The sequence below is a fragment of the Lagopus leucura genome, unplaced genomic scaffold (genome assembly GCF_019238085.1).
Source record: "Lagopus leucura isolate 7727_CA_CO unplaced genomic scaffold, USGS_WTPT01 Super-Scaffold_741, whole genome shotgun sequence".
Taxonomy (NCBI): domain Eukaryota; kingdom Metazoa; phylum Chordata; class Aves; order Galliformes; family Phasianidae; genus Lagopus; species Lagopus leucura.
Genome location: NW_024962256.1, coordinates 6578056 through 6594354, shown reverse-complemented (window position 1 = coordinate 6594354; position 16299 = coordinate 6578056). Strand labels below are relative to the sequence as shown.

The 16299-nt window shown below is 37.4% G+C and overlaps 1 protein-coding gene across 4 annotated transcripts; it reads left to right on the top strand.

The window, feature by feature from the left end:
- Nucleotides 1-565: 565 nt before the first annotated feature.
- On the top strand, nucleotides 566-16269 carry FAM204A (family with sequence similarity 204 member A). Of its 4 annotated transcripts, none has more exons than XM_042863861.1 (8): nucleotides 566-605; nucleotides 1108-1414; nucleotides 2349-2439; nucleotides 2935-2971; nucleotides 3271-3373; nucleotides 5067-5156; nucleotides 15383-15489; nucleotides 15861-16269. In XM_042863861.1, exons 2-8 carry the CDS (start codon nucleotides 1160-1162, stop codon nucleotides 15910-15912), a joined length of 735 nt encoding a protein of 244 aa, XP_042719795.1. In that variant the 5' UTR covers nucleotides 566-605; nucleotides 1108-1159; the 3' UTR covers nucleotides 15913-16269. The 4 variants fall into 4 exon arrangements, with proteins under 4 accessions (XP_042719795.1, XP_042719797.1, XP_042719796.1 ...); XM_042863863.1 differs by having other exon boundaries at nucleotides 576-605; nucleotides 1113-1414; XM_042863862.1 differs by lacking the exon at nucleotides 566-605 and adding an exon at nucleotides 899-995 and having other exon boundaries at nucleotides 1113-1414.
- The last annotated feature ends 30 nt before the right edge of the window (nucleotides 16270-16299 follow it).

Sequence of the window (16299 nt, the reverse complement as noted above, 5' to 3'; positions counted from 1 at the left end):
CAGTCGGTGTTCGCCTCTGAGACATCTCACATGCTGTTAATCACAGTGAGTGGTTTCCAGGCACAGAGGCATTTTTTTCACGTTCTTGGTGCTGTTTAAGGGAAATTCAAACTTTGCTGGAACGAGGTGGTTTGAGACTTTCCGTTTACCATGTAAACATGAGACAAGTCAGGGAATTTTAAAAAGATTTCTCATCCATGAAGAAAAGGTTTGCAACCTTAGTCACTGTCCCACTCCAAACACTTGGGTATTGTAGAAATGAGAAGGTTTAGCTTTGAATACTTTCCATACTCCTCTATCACAACTAGGAACACCGGAAAGTGACTCGTTTTTCTCTTGAGTGCACGGCTGTTATTCTGAGAAGTACACTTAAATTACATATGTGGGGATACGAGACCAATCTGCATCTGTCCCGGCTGCAGCGATGTCACCCCACCACCTTAGCGTTGCACCACGTTGCACGGCACGGCACTGCCGCGCGCCCTGCCCCGTCGCAATGGAGCACATGGCGGCCGGGAGCAGGGCAGCAAAGCGCCCGCTGATTGGCTGCGGGGCAGCGTCCAATCAACGGGCGGAGTGTTCCGGAGTGCCAAGATGGCGGCCAGGTAAACACGGGCTGCTTCCGCAGCTGGCGTGGGGTAGCGGTGAGGGCTGTGCTGCGAGGCGTCTGTTTTTCCTCTAGTCCTTTTGTCTCTCTACTCTGGAGCAGCGCTGCGTCCCTCCTGGCTCCTTTCTTGAGCGGGCTTTTCTCCCCGTCCTCCCGCTTTCGCGATTCGGCCCTTCCCGCTCGGTGGTGCCGTGGGAGATTTGCGGGTGCTCGTCTGCTGTCCCGGAGAGGCGTTGCTGCTGTGTTCTGCTTAAAGCTGGGAAGCTTCTGTAAACAAACCTGAAGTGAGAAAACTTTAAGGAATAAGAAAGGCGAGAAAGAAAAAAAGAAAGGCGTACTATCTTTAATTTGTGTACGTCAGTCCTCTTCTTAACTTGCCTCTGAAGTTGTAAGTACTAACAGCTTTATAAAGAGCTTGTGTAAAGCGCTTCGGGAGAAGTGTTTCTGTTATTACATTCTGGTGTTTCTGACTCTGTTGGCTGACGGTGGTTTTGTCTCAGAACAGGTGTGCTCGCATGACTCCCAGTGCCTTGGCCTTGTGTGAAGAGGAAGATGTGGAGCGGTCTGTTACCTCCAGGACTGAATGAAAGTGATGTTGACTTGAGCTCTGAGAATGAAGAGGAGTCATGTATTTCCTGTTTGAAGGAAGAAGATATAAAGGAAGATGCAGAAAGAGTTCAGCTTCCTGAATTGCAGGAGGGTGGACCTGAAAGTAATGCCATCACTAAATCAGTTTTGATATCCGTGACTGATGGAGAAAACACATCTGAAACATGCCCTGCTGGAATTCCTTTAACTGTATGGAATGTGGGTATCGTAGCATGGCTTTAAATACTCAGAGCTATTTTTTAAATTTAAGCAACTCAAATTTGGGTATTTTAGGTATACCAATGCAAAATGAAATGCAGTCAAAGTGCTGTCACAATAATATACATTAGATTACGTCAGGTAGAGTGAATTTAAATGGGAGGGAAGACAGGAAAAGCTTGCTTTTTTTTTTTTTTTTTTTTTTTTCGTGCAGCAGTGGTTAAAAGCACAGCAAGGAAATGTTTGGGTAGCTACTTAATTGCACAAATACTTGTGTTTGTGGTAGCATGTGAGTTCTGAGCTTCCTCATAATTGTTTTTTGTGTGTTTATAGCTAAGCATGTTAGTCACTGTACTGCTGATTTATACCTGTGAAGTAGAGCTATACCTTCCTGCTTTGTACAGGGTTTAGGTGTAGGTATCCATACACATAACTGCTTATAGCCTCTCTTTATTTTTCTTGTTGCATGTAAAAACTTGCCTGATGTGCAAGGAATATGCTGTCAGTAATTTTGGATTCTAAACTGCTGTTTGTGCAATTTCAAGCTGTTACATAGCCTAGGAGTGCACATAAGCATATTCAGCATTGTGCTCCTTGAGAAAACTATTTTGAATACTTCTGGGACTTAGGGCAGAAAGTCAATGATATTGGTGATAAAGTGATAGAGCCGATACCAGTTTAACACCATCAGGGTTGGATGATCTTGGGAGCTACTGGGAATAGGTGAACGGTTGGACTGGATGATCTTGAAGGTCTTTTCCAACCTTGGTGATTCTATGATTCTATGATCTCTGCATAAGTTTGAATGTAATAAATACAGGAAGCTACAGTGGATAAGTGAGATATTGGAACAACGTTTATCAGCGTTCTATGTAACTTTTTTTTGTAAAGAAAATTAGAAAATACCGATCCTTGCTTTTTCTTAATCTTGTAGAAGTTTTTGGAGCTTCAGAAGAAAAACCGTGAAATGAAAGTGGAAGCAAATCAGGGAAGCAGAGGCCGAAAAAGAAAGCGGCGCAGAAAAGGTGTTTTGCGTAATTCCTGACCTTATTTTGTGTAAATGAAATTAGTATTAAGTACATTGGAAGTATATTTTTAGCTTTCACCAATAATTGAATGCCTGAATAGGTGTCATCTGATATCTAGGATTTTCTCTTTCTAGTTGTTACACATCCATTCTAGACCTAGACAGTAAATTGCTACTTAAAATATAAGTTCTTTTTAAAGAGGGGGCAGAATTTATTCAGTCAGTACTGACTTTGAAAGGCTGGGCACGTTTTCAGTACATTATTTCATACATTACTTTGTCTGTTCTGATCAATGCTTTTTGGTAAATATTGTAGGAGGTTCTTCAAATGAAAAGCCTCACAGCAGAGTAGTTTAAATCCCCCATGAGCATTCAGTACAGGTCCTCCTGTGACAGTCTTTCAATGGGAACGTACTCTATTAGTGATCTGTTAACTTTATTGGATGCAATAGGGCATTGCTGTGTAACTCTGAACTTTTTTTTTCTATTTTAGAAAAACTTGAAAAGGACAAAAAAGAAGTGACTAAGAGGTATAACCAATATATATGTCAGTGTATCAAGCAAAACTTGTAAGAAGTGTAGCCAAACACTGGCTTTGAACGTTGTCATGGTAAATGTTTGCCATGTTTGTCATGTAATTGCATACAAGCTCGCTTTCATGATAATGGTATTGTGGTTACAGAGGAAAAGGAATAACTTGCATCAGAAAATGTCAGGTGAAAAGAGTGCATCTGCCAAATAGAAGAGTTTATTTTAGTTCTGAAAAGAACATTGCAAGCTGTGGGAAACAAATTGGTTATATTAATGAGTTTTATTTTTTGGTTTTTAGTAGTCAGCAGTTGACCAATGAAGACCACTGGAAAGAACTTACACAGTACTTTGGAATCAATGATAGATTTGAATCACCTGTGGATAGCAGAGCTCCACAAAAGGTGATTGTCATTACAAAAGCCATGTCATCTTTTTTTTGATAGTAAAAAAAGGCAGTGTTAACTGAGAGAACTGTAAAACTGAGTCTAATCAGAAGTAAGCATATGACCAAGTCACTCTGAGGAAGAATAATTTTGTGCATATTTTTAAATGAAATTTCCTTTTTGGTATCATGTAAGTATTACTTGAATTGAAAGATTTCCAGATGGTATCCGTGCCTCTTTCCTTTCTTGGTTTTGTATTCTATTGTGTTGAGGAACAAAAGATTTGATGTGTGCTGTTTGATTACAGTGACCTTTCATTGTGTTTTAACTCTAGTGTTCCAAGTCAGTCCATTAGTTGAAACCAGTAGCTCTTTGGATCAGGGGACTGAATCTACCATGAAGTTTTACTGAATTTACAACACATTTAGTTGATAACTGTTGCTGTATAACAAGCCATATTTGATGTTACTGATAGAACATGATAGATGCGTCAGGAGCTTTAAATATGATGAGCTTGTTCTGTAGTTTTACTGTAATGGTAACTACAGTTAACAAGGTTACTACAGTAACCTTGTTACTTTTAAGACGTCAAATATTCAGTTGGCATCCTTTATCACAAACTTTCTGGTTTTCATTTGTTTAAAGTAAACTTCTGCATTGACAGTGATGATATTAATCAGTTCTGTCTGAGTTCTGACTTTGGTGGGCATTTACTTGTCATTAAACTGCTCAGTATAGATCTGGACTGAGGCCCAAAGTGTTACAGCTGTTCTCCATTTAAGTTGTGATTTAATTTCTAGAGGAACACGTCTCATTAATCTCAGAGAAGGCATTTAAGAGTTGGCTTTTCATTTGTGCACTCTGTTAACTTTCATCTGAATAATTAAGTGTTCTGTTTCTCAGTAATTGTTTGCTTTTCTATGTATTAAAGTATTTATTATGAAACCAACAGAATTGTTTTCTTTAGCATCGCTAACGCTTAAAACCAGTGAGTCTGTAAAATGTCTCTTGTGATTGATGAATGAGTTTTTTGTGAAGTTCCAAAGTCAGTGCCAACTGCTATGATATCCTTCTGGATCCTTTCAGAAACTTCCAACTAAAATTCCAACTATGATTTCCATTAAATGTTTTATTGTTCTGTTAATTGTAAATGTCATGAGGTGAGTTATGTTGATCGTAAAGGTTGAGTTTTGAACTGTTTTCATTGTTTTCCACAGGATAACTAGAATTCTGAATTTATTGGTGTAGTGGAGTGGCATCATGCCAGAACTCAGTTTTTGGATAAAGATAAGATCTTAGAACTGTAACGATACAGTGGTAATTGCCATTCTTTGTGTTACCTGACACATACACTTCACATTTTGTTTAGAAAGCTCCAGGGATGGAAGAGATAAGCCAGATCTTCAGATGATTTTTGTTGTGACAGGCATAAACTAGTCCGTGTAATTTTTTTAACCTACAGTATTATCCTGCACATAAGGTGGAACTAATGCAATGATTTGTGCTCAGGCAGTCTTTCAGTGAATTCTTAATTATACTGTCCATTACAATACATAGACAAAGTGATTTGTGTTTCAGAGAAATTACAGGTTCATGCAGTGTCTTCATTTTAAGACTTCTGTTGAAATTATTTTTTAAAAGGAGATGCTTCCTTTAGATGTATTGCTTTTCTGTTTATTTGCTCTAAAGGTATTTGCTTTTTTCTTTCTAGTCTGGCCTAGAACTTAGCATAGAGAAGTCTGTGGCTGAAGGTGACATTGATAAAGCTGAGGAGCTGAGTGACAGATTAGCAACTCGGGAGGTAAGTGGTCTATTAAAAGCTTTTAGGGGGGAAAAAAAAAAGTTTTGGACATCTATGTGTTTTTTTTTTTTATTTAAAAAAAGTTCTAAATAAAGTAGCATTGAAGATTGCTTGGGACATCCTTTTTGTTTCCTAATTAGATTTGTCAATGATTGAAGGATTTAGCTGCTGATCCAATAATGCTTGGACAAGTGTAGCCATGTGTAAGAATTGAAAATACAGCCATGAATTTTCCCAAGTAACCTTACCTTAAAACCCTGATACTGGCTCCACAGGTCAGTCATTAGTAACTGAAGTGATTCTTTTCTATATTTTTGCCTGGTGTTTAGGATGGCTTAGCTGTTTGCTTCAATAATCTGGTCTTTCAGACTTGTATTAAGTGCTGAGGATCTGGTAGGGGATCTCTCACATACCTTTATCTCATATGAAACAGCAATTCATTGTGAGTAATGGCTCAGTTGCCACCACATACCACATATGCACCAACAACAGTACTTCACTGAAACCCACGTAGGCTGTTGTGCCTATTGGAGTGTGGGCATGGGGAGAAAGTGCAAAAGAAGAAAGATTAAGGTAAAAATAGAACAATTTTGAAGTGAAGAAGAAAAACCTAAATACAGTGCTATTTTAGGTGATTCTAGGAGCTAGCCTTTCAAAAACTCATCTAATTTATATAATTTCAGGAAGGGCTTTGCTTTCTTTATCTGTCTTGTGTGCTCACCTATCTTCAGATGTAATAGGAATTTTCTGTTCACTGCATGTACTAGTAAAATTCAGAGGTGTTTGAAGATATAGAAGGCATTTAAATAAAAAAGAATCCAGAGCATTCTGGTTGCTTCTCATTCTCGTACAAATATTTAGCGTTTCCTAAGTACAGCAAAGCTTTAACGCAAAATTGCAGGTCTGAGTTTGTTTTAATGGCATATAATGTGGGATTGCAAAGACTGAAAAATCTAGATGATTTTTGGGACAGGAAATACAGTTCTTTCATAAATATGGTGAGGTGAAGCTAACTTCTTCAGTGCGTGTTCCTGCGCATTCAGTAGAAACTCCTACACGTGGTCACTCAGGGCACTTTCTAGTTACTAAACAGCCTTTTTCCACTTAGGACCACAGAACCTCCCTGCACAAGGATAACAGCTTCTGACAGTGACAGAAATGTAGCCTGATATTCCCAGCCAACTTCTCACTGTGATACTGTTATATCACCTTTTATGTTCGGAATTCAAAATGCTCTAAAGCTTCTCCTTCACAAATTCCATCTACTCTAAAGTGGTTAGAGTATCATAATCAATAAAACATACTAAGGTTCTACTGCAAGTTGTTTGACTATAAAAACAAATTAGTGTAAGAAGTTTTAAGGTTTTGTAATATTTATGATAAACTATTATCTGATTTTGGTAACCATGGGATTGTGCAACATCTAGCATATCGCAGGTGTTACAGCAATATAATATCTGTGGAACATTAGCTCCAAATTGTTGACTTTCAAATATTAGCATGTTGTAATTCTGAGAACAAAATGCTTGAAGTATTATTAGTATTCACAGCCTTGATTTGGTTTTGGTTAAGTGAGTTTATCTGAATAAATAGCATGCTGAAAGAAGGAAGACTCAAATGACTGTCTTGATCTCACGAGGAGTTCTGTGAAGGCAGAACTGCAGTGAATTCACTTGGGTTCTGCAGTGGTTCAAAGATTTGCTGTGTAACCTACTGCAAAATTTTGTTTTTCTTTGTAATCTTAACAGCTTACATTTATTTTTTTCTCTCTATCATTTAAAGTATTTCTTATTCTGAGAATGCCCTTCTAGCAGTGACTAATTCTGATTCAGTGAAGGGCTATAGCAAAGGATTTAGTTATGGGAGAGGCTGGCTGAAAACAACGTTGCATTGTGCAAAGTACAGTAAATACTGCTTTCATGTTGTGTACTAGTGATTCAGTCACAACTTTCCTCCTGTCTTTGCAATATGAAGCTCATTTTTACGTAATAATTGTGAGGGCTGACTTAATTTTTAGAGTATGGGGTTGTTTTTTGTCTTAGCTTCCAAATTCAACGCAACATCGTGAGCAAGTCAGGCATGCATTGAAGTGCAACGCTTCTGAAGTCTAGAGAAATAAGTGGATGAATTATTGTTCTGTTATCTCAACCTCATCTTTTTATGTATAGCTTTTACTTTTCTTGAGCAATGTCGCAGGGCTGTGCATGTGAAAAGCAGCTGCCTTCCATTTGGGGTGCAGGGGGTGCAGCCCCCTTGTAGCCATGTGAAAAATGTTCAATGGGTAGGTGTTCTTTTTGAAATCAGGTGTATGGGTTTTTAATCGGCACCATTTTCTTTTGCAAGAAGCAGTGACTGGAACCTGCTGATAAAGCTTTTGCTTTGAGGCACAGATCCCAGAGTTCTTAAAGCCGTTTTCTGCCTTAATAAGTGAAACTAATTTTTGATGTATAACATTTATAAGCCTGTGAAACTGATAGGGCAGCTTCAGTATTTAGAAAAATGAAGCCAAAAATAAACAGATGACTGAGAATGGGCAGTAGAAATATGTCCTAAAAGGCAAAGGAATGCTGGAGTGATGCTGTCAATATGCTATCGTTGTGACACAGTGAGGTTTTTTAAAATCACATTTCCTTAAAATCAGTGATGATTTGGCCAATATGCATAATCTAGCAGCTGTGAGAGAATCACTGAAATGCATATCCTTAACACCTAAACGATAATGCTTCAAGGTTTTGGATGTTTTGGTTTCCGTATGGTACTTGTTGCAGGCTCTTTAAGGAAAATGTTGCTTTACTGCTCTAAACGAGGCTTTGGGCTGTATGTTAGCTGTTGCTTTCTGTTTGGCAAACACATGTGCTGATTTTGAAATAAACTGAGATAATCGAATAGAGTTCTCAAGGTTTTTAACTGTGGTGGTTACAACTTGGATACCTTGTGGAAGAAGCTCTACAATTGCTGGTGATTGTACAGGTGGATTTGCATGTAGCTTTTGGGACTGTGGCTAAAAATGTATGAAAATATATTTCAAATAAGAATGGATTGTACACCTATGATGATGATAACCTAATCTCCTGGCTCACCTCACTAGTAAGTGTTACCCCTTGTCTCCTGTTGTCCCTGCAGCATGTCTTATGGGGGTTTCTGCTCATCCAAGGAGTTACAGTTATCCCAATATAATTATTATGTGAAATAATTTATGTGAAATTCTTCCTGAAACAATATGGCCATGTCTGGATTGTGCTGTCAGAATGACGTGGTCCATCAGTAACTGTCTGCTTCTTCAGCTATACTGTTTTTAGAACCCAGTCTAGCTTGAGCATCTCTATTCTGCAGTGCAGTCATGGCATAAAAGATCAGCACTGCTTTTGCTTGATGGACTTTTGTTGAATGTTTGCATAGTGCAGTGTCTCATATTGCTTAATTGTTGTAATTCACTGTGGATTTTCAACGTAGTGCAAGAGTAGAAGTTGTTCTTGTAAAGCCTGTATCCGGTTACTCTTAGTATTGAACAACTACTAAGTCAGAATATGGTAGTACCACGTAAGCAGTCAAGGTTCACTATTGTAATCCAGTTGCTGTCTTTGTTGCATGGTGTATCTTAGGTTTTCAGCACTGGCAGTTCCTCATGTTTTAAAGTTCTGCATTCAAAACGTGGAATGGCATACCTGAAGCTATGGTTTGAACACTGCATTTGATTATGAGTTGTTTAATTTGGTAGATGTCAAGATAAATGCTAGTGTTAGTGTGGGAGTCCTGAATCTTTCAGAATGAGTTTTTTATTGAGAATGAAGTTTGAGGATGTTTAACTGAATTACAATGGTGATTTTCTTGGGGATGCTCTGGGGTGACTGAGAGGAAATGGAAGCAGTACTTGGGTCTGTATACAGCAGAGGACTGACGCTTAGAATTGTGTCAACTTTTCTAGCAGTTTCAAAGAAACCTTTTTAGTGTAATACCTTGAAGTGTACTTCAGCTGTTACTGTTTGTGGGGCTCTGTCTGGCATGTTGAGTAGTTAGAGCGCTGTGTCTGTGCGTTGATGGAGGTGAGTATCCATTTGAGTAGGGATAGTGTGTGGAATTGTCTGGGAACTTCACTTTGCTAAGAACTGATTTCAGTTTGGAGTGATACTTTAAAAGGTTCAATGAAATAACTCCAAAAGATTTTCCCCTACACCTTCAAATTGTCAGCCTGAAAATATTTTCTGGGCTTCTTTTTTCCTTTCACAGTGAGAATTTTTCTTAGTACTTTTTCTTCCTGAAATCAGTTTGAATCCAGACTTTTTGGCTCTAACATTCTGAGAACTGATCTGTCTAAACCTCAAACTTTGCATTTGCCTTGTTGTTTTCCTGCTACTGCCTGGTAAGTAGGTGCCACGGTGTCTAAGAGCACGTTAGCCTGGGGACTGAAACTTGAACACAGTAAAACCATGTTAGATTTACCTGTCAGAATGGAAGTTCAGAAATACTTTGTGATTTAGTACACCAAATTACTGAAATAGTTGTCAATCTCTGAGTAGTGCAGACTTTTTGACAGCGCTGTTTCTGTGTGCTTCGTGGCTTCTGGCATTTTGGTGAGATTTTCTTGTTTGGAAGCTGCAATTTACACGAAAATGATGGTGTTGTGATCAAGCTTAAATGAAAGATCTGCATCATAATGGACCAAATTAATTATCTGCTCACTGGGATATCCTTTTCATTTCACAGAATTATTGGTTTTGCCCTCGTCATCACATTTTGTGTTGCATCATTTTTGACCATTTTACAGTGTTCAAATTAGTGTTTGTTGTGAGTAACTTCTAGCTATATCATGGGGAAGGATATGAGCAAGGTTGTATGTTTTCACAAATTGAGAACCTTTCTCTTAGTGTTTTTTTTTTTTTGTCTTGTGAAGCTGGGTAGGTCATACATCACAATTTCAGATAGGCTGTACTGTCTTGAATTGGCTTGCTCTTCCATAGGTATAATAGAGCTTCATTTCTAAATTCTGTGCAAGATTCATAATTTTACTGTAGTGCTTTTAGCTACCTGAGGAGATTGATGCAGTCTAATACAGAATGTAACTTAGGCACCAATTAACTTGGAAGTCTTGCCTGCTCAAGGACTCTGGGGGTGGGGGGAAAGAAGAATTTATTTTTTTAATCTGTGAAGGTTCTTTCTAACACTTAGCAGAGATGCTTCCAAATATCACTCTTCATTGAGGTTGTTTTCTTTTAACCTTTGGAACATGGCAGGGTTATCACCTAGAATTACATTCTTCTGCTCCCTTAATTATGTATATCTTTTCCTTAACAAACCTTAAAAAAAGATTTCAGATGTTACAAGTCTAATTAAAGAGACAGACAAAGCACAGTTTATACTGTAGATTTTTTCTGCAGTTCAATTAATCAGCATGTTTTCTCTTTTAATTAAAACCATTTTAGTAAATTAAAGCCCACAGCAAAACACATATATAATTTGTTTGTAATTAGCTCTTAATTGGTGGTAGTTGAAGCTTAGCACCCTTGGTTTCTTTCTTCATGATTGCCATTTTATTAGCAGCCAGTCATTAATTAATCTTTTTTTCTAATTAGCTTATAAAACTGTTGATGGCACACATTATTGTAAATGTGATTTTAAGTTCAAAGCTTGTTAATAAGCTTTCTTACTTAGAAGAACAGAGATAAAGAAATTGCTGAAAACAGTACTACAGTTCTTTTTTTAAAACTGCCTTTCTTATGAGGGGGCTGTGTAAAGCATCTAACAGCTTACAGTTAATTTTTTAATGCTGTATTTCCTCATGAATGGAAGAAGTTACTGGCATTTCAGTGTTTAAATTGAGAGAAGAGCTTAATGTTACGACAGTTTTCTGTCCTTGCTCCATTACTGTGCCATCCAAATATAATTTGATGTTGTAATACACAGCATAAAAATACAACAAAGGTATTACAAAGTATTTTACAGTGGAAGCTGAGCACATCATTGAAAGGGGACAATTTTCACTGCAAAATCCACTCGGTATTCTTGTTTGCTTTATATATTTTATATACGTCAGCAATGGATAACATTCCATAACATAAAAGGAGAAAATCATTGCTAAAGGCAAGCCTGAAATAACTAGATTCATATTTGATGAGAAACTGTAACACTGTATTAAAAGGCTGTTTGGCTTCACTCCTATGATCATAGGATATTTCAGGACCTGTTTGAATATAGATGTTTTGTTAGAGCCTCTGCGGGTTCAGCGCTTTGTGTATCATACCTAAATATTTCTGGAGCAATTCTTGAAGCTGTTGTCTCGTGCCTGTGCCATTCAGCATTTACATCGTGCAGTCTTATTTAATGAAACGTGCTTCCTGTATGGAATCCAAGTGTTAAATGTCCTGTATTTTTGCAGGGAAGTTTTCTGGAAGTTGCAGCAGATGCTGGTGCAACTTAATACAAATGTTTACTCTTCTGCCTGAACTATTTCAACTTCATCCATTTCTTTGCTTGTTTTAAAAGTGTTTTATGATGCCGTGCAAGAAACACTAGAAAGGGATAGCTGACAAGGAAAAAATTAAAAATTGGATAAAAAGTAAATGAATAATGTCATATTACTAAAAAGATGAGAGGCTAATTTGTGCCGACTTTTTGCTAATTTTGTTCAAGCCTCAAAATGAGGAGCTGTCACCCGTTCTGTGTAGCACTGATGACAGTGCCAATGATCCATGAAATAAGCTGCCGCTGGCTTTGTTCTGATAAGAATGAACAAATCTGCACAATGTACGGCTCCCAGAATCTCATTTTCATACTTGCATGCAGGCTAAAAGAAATAAGCTGTTTGCAGGCTTGATTAATCAGACATTTGAGGGTTTTTTGTCTCTTTGATCTCTTTCGTCTCCTAGGTAACTTGCTTGACATTAATGTTGAGCTTGAGTAAAGACAATCAGGAATTGTAGACCAAACTGATATAAAAATTAAAGACCTTAACACTTTAAGTACTCCAGTAATGGTTCTGCTTTACTTCAGAAAACATCTGTTTTCATTTAATTAAAGAACAAAAGAGAATGGCATAAATATTTTTTCATAGAGACCTGTTATTCCATAAAAAGCAAAAGTTTGGTAATTGCTATTTTTGAAGGTGTTTGTTTCGGAAGAAGTAAAGCTTCAGCAATTTGTTGCAAGGTAACACTTTCAGATGAGTAGAAGCATCTATTGTTTTTCACGATAAGGAGTTTTTCACTTATGCTACGTTCAGCATCTACAGGAAGATACTTGCCATCGTTATTGGTAAGCTTCCAAATGGAAAGGTGTCTGACCTGCTAGGAGCCAAGTTGTTCTGTTTAGTGAGTCTTAAATACGTAGATATTTTGTTGTGGGGTGACCCGCCGTATCGACTTTACTATCCGATGCGGTTTCCAGACTTTAAACCTGTAAAATTGAAAGGAATTTAAAAAAATAAAAAATAAATAAAAAAAAATGTCGCAGTGCGTTTGCTGGAGGTTATGCAGACGCTTTTACAAATCTTCCAAGTGGCTGTAAAGATGAATGCCTCAAGGGTCTAGCCAGGGCCCTGCTTTTCCAACCAGCTAAAGCCCTTATCTTAAATCCAAGCAAAGTACCATTAATCTTTTTGAAAGACCTTTTATGGCTTTTAATATATCCCAAATTAGAACATTTTACACCCTTGGTTCCTGAAATATGGTGATAAAAAGCCTTTAGAGCTTAATTTTCCTTACTGCGTGCTCTGACCAATTTGCAGTTCTTTGTGATAATGTTTAGACACCTTAATTAAAATGCAGCAAAATATTGGATGTTCTATATGGAAAATGCTGATACTTTGACTACACAAGAAATTGTTCTATATATTTTTATTCATGCTTTCTTACTTCTTTTAACAATGTATTTTATTGAGTTATCTGATGACCTGAAATTTTTTTTTTATGTAAAACCCATTGACCAAGCTTTCATGGATTTCGTTTGGGAGGGGCGGTGTGGATGTATGTGTGGGTGTGGGCAGGAGCAAAAGGCATTTAATCTGACTGCAGTGTTTGTGTGTATTTATATGCGGCACATTTGTTTTCATGTCTTGCAAATTTGTCTCTATGTAGCCTAGAAATGATAACACTGCAAAACATTTCTGCTTTTACTTCCACATACGCTATGGAGGATCTTATTATCCCATTTTTCTGTATTTTGCAAAGATGGGAGAACTCATTCTGTCTTCCAAGAAACACAGATCAGTGGTTTTTTTCCTCTTGCACTTGTATAGACCTCGGTAGTGAATGTCTGCATGTGTGTAAGTGTTCACTAGATTCCTAGAATGTGTTTTTAGGAAGAAACCATTATTCATCACCTATTACCAGCTGGTCTTTTTTTAGCATGTTAGGATGGAAGATGCGATTCAAACTAATGATGGTGGTGTGATTCTGGTGGATTTAAAGCTTCAGGTTAGCTCTAAATATAGAGCAGTTTTTGATCCTTTCTTATTCATTTTAGTATTTCGTGAATTTTCATAAATGCATTTATAATACAAGTATATGAATAACTTAAATAAAGTGACAGTGTGGTAAGAATGTTATCCTTTGGTAGCCTTCCACGTGCGGTTCGGCTGTTGAGACACTGACAATGTATTACGATTTATATGAAATGTTGTTTGTGCTCATTACAGAAATTGTGCACCTGATAGGAGAGTTTGGAAATGTCACGTCTTGTGCATCGAGATGATTGCACAGGTTGTATTTATGACCCTGTAATAATCCTGTGCGAAAGCTAGGTTCAAAAATTATTTAGTGCTTGTAATTTTGCACAGTTTCATTTGGGGGGAAAAAAATCATATGCTTACCTATTAGTAGGTATATATATTGGCAGTGCTTAGAGCTTGTTATGGTGTACAAGCTGATGTTTAGTGCCTGATATGTATGCAGATTCTCTTCTGCAGAAAGATTATTTTTTTAATTCATGAATAGTGAAAGAATCTTAAGTTAAATAACTTGTAGTGATGAGTGAGAAGGCTTTTCTTGTTCTTTTGCAAATCTGGGTATCAGCCTGCCTTCAGGGAAGATGTTAAACAGGAGAAAGGTAGAAGATACACCCATGCATCCTCTCATCTTATTTGGATAAAGTGTTTTTCAGAGTAAATAATTGCCTGTGTAGATGCAGCAGGTTGTTCATGGTAGTGCACTTCAATAATGGAACCCTAACCAATGTTTTGGGAGTATTCTTTTGGGTGGATCTCCTATTCCTCTTTTTTTTTTTTAATGTGGTCCTGTGACTATTTGGGGGAATGCAGAATGTCATGTCTTCTTATTGGTAGGTTTTTGGATAGAAAAACGCCTATTTGTCCGCATCACAGCTTGTAGCAGTTCAGGCTAAATTGCTTGTTTTTACTGGGGAAAAGTGACAGCTTCTGACACCAAATTCTTTCATAGTTCAGTTACAAATAATGTCAAGTCATGACAGCACAGTCACAAAATGCAACAACAGTGAACGAATTCTGAATGCTTATAAGCACAGTAATGGTCACAGTTCATGGTACCTTCTTCAACCTTTTCTCCTTTTCTCTGTTCTTTTTCTGCCCTCTTGATATGCAGCAATGTGAACTTGAACTTATTCACTTGTTGAGAATTGTGAAGGTAAAGTAGTATTCACCCACAGCCAGTAAGACCTTATTTGAAAGGCATGCATATGATAGCACCACTGAATGCCAGGTGCATTCCAAGGACACTGCTTCATTTACCTTCAGAACAGACTGATTAAAACATGACTACAGGTACTACTGGAGAAGCAGTTGTAGTAGCAGTTCATCCAAACAAAGAGTTTCATGCAGGAAGTTCTTGCTATCAGTGGGACCTGTCAGTGTTTCAGTATAGTTGAGGTTATAGGGTGGCTGTAATAATTGAAAGAGAGAGGGAGGGAGTGTATGTCTATCTGTATTTATCAAAAACAAAAACAGAAACTGTAAAAAAGGGTATAGTGGTATAGTGGGAGAGGCACAGCTATTGCCCTTTGCTTTTATCCTTCAAAATGAAGGAGTTGAGTGGAAGGGAAGGGTTGCTTGCTACGGGATCCCACTACTTTGTGTGTTTCTCAAGAGACATTCTTTCCCATCCAATCTTACAGTATAGCATCAGCTTAATATTGGAAAGATATTTTAGTATTTATTGACTTTTGGGAAACAATACCACACCACGTAATTTGTGAGGCTTACATTTCACATGAGCCATTTGCTTCTATTCAGTTTTTCTTTGTTCCCTTTTATGTCTTAGCTTGGTGTGAAAATTGCCAAAGCTGCTGCTTGCCGCAACTTTGTAAAAGCCAAACAAGAAGCAGAGGCTGTCCAAGAAGCTCGAAAGAAAAAGAAGCTTGCTTGGGGGTAAGTCATTTGAGAATGGAATTAAACGTTTGTCATTTCAATGGCACTCAGTATATGCAACAGAATATCAGTTCAGTATTTTCCTTTCAGTTTCCTTGGCTGAAATAAGCTTGTGTTGATCTTATTTGTTTAGTTTAATTTAGTTTAACCTTCTGGTTTTTTTTTTAGTTTTTTTTCTTTTCTGAGCAGTTTATGAGACTAAGGACACGTTACCAGGATTAATATGTTTGTCATATAGTAAAAATTGCCTTCATCTTCATTGCAGTAGTAAAAATAAGTTTTGATTTTTATTGTTACTGCTAAGAAATAGAGTTAAATATCTGAAGTATGTATGTTCATGAGTCCTCATGTGATACTGTACTCTTTTTCAGGTTTGAAGCTAAGAAAAGATGGGAAACAAAAAGCAACATGGGATACATGTAGTCCGTCCTGTTTTCCTGGGGAGTCAAATGCCCACTGTTACTTGAAGTTTTGTGGGTGACTAAAAACACACATAAGCACACATAAAATCATTCAAAGAAAGCTTGAAATGTGAAGAAAATCAGCTAAAACAAACGAAAAAAAGCAACACAGCAAATCCTTGTTTCCTCTTAATCCTGTGAGATTACACTAGGTTGGTTTGTCGTTCTTCCAGTGTAGCAAAAATGCTTTCTAAAAATCAGTACTGTGTTGAAGACACTGTGTTTCTCCAAAATGTAAATATTAGTGTAATGCATTGCAGAATGCATTTGAAGTCTGGTAGAGGGTTGACTAAAGATGGAATAAAATACTCATTCCAGATGTGTTCTCTGTGCTGTATTGTTGTATGTC

Coding starts and splice junctions, on each gene's coding strand:
- FAM204A (XM_042863861.1), top strand. CDS start 1,160: ATGTGGAGCGGTCTGTTACCTCCAGGACTGAATGAAAGTGATGTTGAC. Junction 2,440..2,934: donor AAGAAAGCGGCGCAGAAAAG/GTGTTTTGCGTA, acceptor TTTCTATTTTAG/AAAAACTTGAAAAGGACAAA. Junction 2,972..3,270: donor AAAAAAGAAGTGACTAAGAG/GTATAACCAATA, acceptor TTTGGTTTTTAG/TAGTCAGCAGTTGACCAATG.